Here is a 5,381-nt window from a genome sequence, read left to right on the forward strand (position 1 = left end):
AAATTTAGCAACATAAGAGTATTATATATATGAATTAGAAAAATTGTGGGGCCCGATAATTTCGGGGAAATCTGCTGATTCTATGCTTGTGATTGCAGTTTTGTTTTGTTTTTTGTTTTTTTTTTTTTTTCCTTTTAATTTATTATATACTTTTCGTGCGTGTTAATGTTTTCGTGTAACATATGCTTGTGGCACGTGATTTGTTCCAAACGTCCACTTTAACAGCCTTATTTTACGTATTAATTTTTTCCGTCAGAAAATTTGTCATTTTTATCTTTTAAATTTAATTTATTGCCTTCGAATTATCAAAAGATAGTCTTAAAGTTAATTAATTACGATATTGTTCCCTAAAAAGGTAGGATTATTGTTATGAAATTATCTTATTTGAAAAATCATTGCAAATTTGCCTTTTTAATTATTTGGTAGAAAGTTGTCTACAAAATAATCCCTCAATCATAAATGTCACTTGATCTTAAATCAAGTTTGTGTTACATGAAGTTAAGAATTCAAACTTACTTTTAGCACAGGAAATTCTTTATCATAAGTTATAAATTGTATGTTTATATATGCTTATGATAAAAAAAATTAAATATTCAAATTTTTGTATTTGTATTAGAATAAAGTTTACGGAAGTATAACCAACAAATAAAGGGAAGAAACACCAACTACCTTTTTAAATTTCGATTTTTTAACGAAACTATATATTGATATGAACTATAAATATTACAAATTTGTTAACCCAACTAAATTAGTTTGTTCACAGAGTTAGGTTAACACAATAATTACATTGATATAAGCTTTGGCACACCTACTTATTCTCTTTTCCAATAATTGAAACAATGATTATTGTTATTATTCTTTTTTTTATACTTAAAAGAACATAATTTGTTGGCCTTAAACAATAATATTTTTGTCCACCCTTGCCAACCATGACCAATTATGATTGTTTGTTTTGTTTCAAATATTTACATCTTTAGCTTCAGTTGTCACTAAATAATCTTTATGTTAATGTCTAATAATTGATTTTTTAAACAAATTAAGGAATTACAATTGAATTCGTTTCATTATTTTTACATCATAATTAAAATTAATTTTATACACTTCATAATTATTTTAAACTAAATAACATACATTAATACCGAAGTTTGAAGTGAATATTTAGTGAAACTCTTAAATATAAGAACTATATTGAAATAAAACTCAAATTTCAATGATAAAATTAAACATTTTAACACTTAAAAACTGAATTGAAATCAAACTTAAAACTTAAAAGTCTAAAACTATAACATTTTGAAATCTAAGGACCAAAAAGTTATTTTTTCCCTTATTTCTAACAATAAAATATGAGTAATTGTTTTAAATGATAAATTGCTAAAAACATTTTCAAATATGACAAAATGTCACCGTCTATTAGTGATGGTATAGACTGTGATAGACATCTATCATCGTAGTCTATTGTTATTCATCTCTAATAGATAATTATATTTTACTATATTTGTAAATAATTCACCTAATTTTTTAAATTATAAAATACCTTAAAATATTGTACTTAGACAATGATATCATGAAATCAATGCATATAAGGTTTTTTTTTTTTTTTTAAAAAAATAATATATGGCAAGATTTAAATAACAAATCTTTTAGTCACTAAATGCTAGTTGAGGTCATGGTATTAACTTTTCGTTGACATGTCAATATTTCCACGTTTTCGTGAGTTTGATATCGACATGAGAATTTCATTATATCATACAAAATTCATAAAACATGAAAAAGTAAGTAATAAAATATCACTAACATAAATATAATATAAATAATAAACATTTTAATTTATTTAAAAATTAAAAAATATTTATTTATTAATTTAAATTAAATTAATTTTTTTTAATTTTTATAATTTTTCTAAAAATATCTATCAAAATAGATTTTCTGTCAATATTTTTATCAAAATATATATAAAATTAAGATGTGGATATTTCTGTTTGATCTATATTTTAAAAAATTGGAGTAGGCTGGCTTGAACAAATGCACATCAGTTAGAACAGACGTGACTGACGTGCTTACGAGTAAATTAAAAAAGAAATAAATATTAAAAAGAAAAAGAAAAAAGAGAATAAAACGTGGGCCGCTGTGAGTCAGAAGGTGGAAGGAAAAGATAAAGAGAAGAGAAGAAGAAACGGGAGTGAGTGGCTTTATTGTAATAATCTCCATTTCTATGCCCAAATTGTTGTTTTTAAGCCCTCTCTCTGGTCCCATCTTCTTCTCCAACTCCCAATTATTACTATCGCCATTGTTTTATCACTCACTTTGCACCAATTCACAGAAATTCAAACCTCTCTCTCTTTCTCTCTATTGTAATTCATAATGCTGCAGCAGCTCTCCCGCCCCGCCGCCGCCGGGACTTTGGTCCTCGCCGTGCTATTCCTTGTCATCTCCGACGTTACGGCTCACAACATCACGCATCTTCTAGAGAAGCACCCGGAGTTCTCCACTTTCAACCACTACTTGACTGCCACTCACCTTGCGCCCGAGATTAACCGGAGAACCACCATTACTGTCTGCGTCGTCGACAACTCCGCCATGTCTGAGCTCTTGGCTAAACACCTCTCCATTTACTCCGTCAAGAACACTCTCTCGCTCCATGTCCTCCTCGACTACTTCGGAGCCAAGAAGCTTCACCAGATCACTAATGGAACTGCTCTTGCTGCGACTATGTTTCAAGCCACTGGCTCTGCTCCTGGTTCTTCCGGTTTCGTTAATATCACTGACCTCAAGGGCGGGAAGGTAGGGTTTGGCCTTCAGGACAGTGACGACATTGATGCGATGTTTGTGAAATCTGTGGAGGAGGTTCCGTATAATATCTCTGTGATTCAGATCAGTAAGATCTTGCCGTCGCAAGTGGCGGAAGCTCCAACTCCGTCTCCTAGTGAGATGAATTTGACCGGAATAATGTCCGCTCACGGTTGCAAGGTTTTTGCCGAAACTCTTGAGGCCTCTGACGCTGCAAAGACGTTTCAGGAAAATGCAATCGGTGGATTGACGGTTTTCTGTCCTCTAGATGATGTTTTCAAGGCGTTTTTGCCGAAGTTCAAGAACTTGACGGACGCTGGAAAGATCTCCTTGCTCGAATACCACGGTTTGCCTGTGTATAATTCTATGTCCATGCTTAAGTCCAACAATGGCATCACGAACACCTTGGCCACCGACGGTGCCAACAAATTCGATTTCGTCGTGCAAAACGACGGCGAAGTGGTTACTCTCCAGACGAAAGTCGTAACCGCCAAGGTCACCGGCACGCTTCTCGACGAGCAACCAGTGGCGATCTACACAATTGACAAAGTTCTGAAGCCAAGAGAGCTCTTCAAGAAGGAGATTCCGGCTCCGGCGCCGGCACCAGCGCCGGAGACCGAGAAACCTGCTGACGCTCCAAAAGCTCATTCTCGTCGGCACAAGGGCGCCGCGACTCCTTCAGCGGACTCACCGGCAGATTCGCCGTCCGACGAAGATCCAGCAGATCAGACGACCGACGGCAATGGCACAGTGAGGCTCGACGGATGGAGATTTGTTTCGGCCGGAATTTCAGGATTGGCAGCGCTTCTTCTACTGTAAGGTCGTCTTCTCTACATTTCGCCGGCCCTAGTTTTTTCTTTAATTTAATTTTTACTTTTTTTTTTTGGGTACTTCGAATAATTCCTTTTGTTTTTTTTTTTTTTAAAATAAAAAATATTGAAATTGGTTGTAGTACATTTCTGTGCAATGATCTGTCGTTTCTAAGAGTGTTTATTTATTTATTTATATTTTTGGTTTTCTTATTTTAGTTTTGTAAGGAAAGAGAATCTTCTACGGCTGTGATTTGGATTTAAGAGTGAAAATTTAAATATTATTGTTGTTGTTAATCACTTAATTAATCAATGTAAATTTATGTCATTGTGATTTGATAATGACAAGCAAGGTTTTTTTTTTTCATGTGTGAGGTGGGATTGAACCCTAAACTTGAAAGTGATATTACATACTTGATGCTCTATGTTTAACATAATTCATACTCCAAATTTTCATATTTATTTTGTTTTAATTTTCAATCTATCAAATGTTATGGTCCTATTTTGATTTACAAATGTGTTTTATTTGTTTATTTATTTATTTTTACATTTAGTTCATAAATTATGTGTAAAGAAATATAGTGTTTTGTTAGCAAGCATTTTGTTAATATGTATTGAAATCTTATGAAGTGTGGGTTTTAGTATGCACCCACCCAATTATTTATAATGTTAATGAATCAAAGAACTTTTCATTATTTTTTTAAATGATTGGTGAAAATGTAATGATAGGGATTGATTTTTTTTTAAAAGAAAAATTAAGGGTTAAATAGAACATTTGAAAGTTCGGTATGGTATATGAAGCACAGATACAGATACGGCTACACGATATAGATACGATCGGATACGACGATTCGTCAATTTTTAAAAAATTAAAATACGGATACATCTAAGGATATGTCATTTTTTATATATATTTTTTTAATATATATTTCTAAAAAATGAAATACTTTTTTTTCTTTAAGAAAATATAGGATATAGATAAATTTAGCATACAAGTTAATAGAAATAGCACAAAATAGAATACAAACACCGAAATGCAATAAAAAAAAAGCAACATCTAAGATATTGAAGTGCAATAGTTAATAAAATGCAATAGAAAAGTGATTCATATTACAAAGAAGAAGAAGAAGATTAGATGGAGAAGTATAAAGATAAACGAAGAATTTCTTCATTGAATTGTTGAAGATATACAAATGGTTTATATTTTGGTGGACTTTGGGGGACTTAAATGTGAAGATGGAGATTATATGATTGTAGTCTAGGGTTTGGTCCGTTATTTATTTGTTTTTCTTTTAGTTTTGGACTCCAATAATGAGCTTTTAAAATAGGTTGCCTAATTTTAGATTGGAAAAAATTAGATGAGTTACTTGTCTTTTTTTTTCTTTAAAAAAAATATGCATAGAAATAGATACGTCAAATCGCATGTCAGATATGTATCTAGAAAGTATTTGAAAATATAGATACGTCAAATCGCGTGTCAGATACGTATCTGGGAAGTATCGGTATCCGATACGTATCTGATACTGATTCTTTGCCTCAAATGAAATATCTGATATGGTTGTTGAATTACTTTCTATATATTTTTTTTAATTAATAGAAGTGTTTGGTAATTGTTTTTTCTAATTATTTCTATTAATTTGTCTTTTTAGAACCGTCTTTAAAATTGATTAGAAAATTGTAAAACAAGTGACCAAATCTCTAATTCAACTACAGAAATAGTTGATAAATTAAATAATAAAAAAGGAGGCTCCTAAGTTTGAAAATAAAGAAAGAAATTCCAAAGGC

The 5,381-nt window shown here is 31.4% G+C and overlaps 1 protein-coding gene across 1 annotated transcript; it reads left to right on the forward strand.

Annotated features, from left to right (window-relative positions):
* The first annotated feature begins 2,014 nt into the window (after positions 1–2,014).
* On the forward strand, positions 2,015–3,944 carry LOC120087188 (fasciclin-like arabinogalactan protein 1). Its single transcript, XM_039044095.2, has one exon. The coding sequence runs from the start codon at positions 2,362–2,364 to the stop codon at positions 3,604–3,606; it is 1,245 nt and encodes a 414-aa protein (XP_038900023.1). The 5' UTR covers positions 2,015–2,361; the 3' UTR covers positions 3,607–3,944.
* The last annotated feature ends 1,437 nt before the right edge of the window (positions 3,945–5,381 follow it).

The sequence above is a fragment of the Benincasa hispida genome, chromosome 9 (genome assembly GCF_027475165.1).
Source record: "Benincasa hispida cultivar pf3 chromosome 9, pf3_genome.v1.1, whole genome shotgun sequence".
Classification (NCBI taxonomy): Eukaryota; Viridiplantae; Streptophyta; class Magnoliopsida; order Cucurbitales; family Cucurbitaceae; genus Benincasa; species Benincasa hispida.

Bases quoted from the DNA above. Each gene is read 5' to 3' on its own strand.
- LOC120087188 (XM_039044095.2), top strand. From the start codon at position 2,362: ATGCTGCAGCAGCTCTCCCGCCCCGCCGCCGCCGGGACTTTGGTCCTC.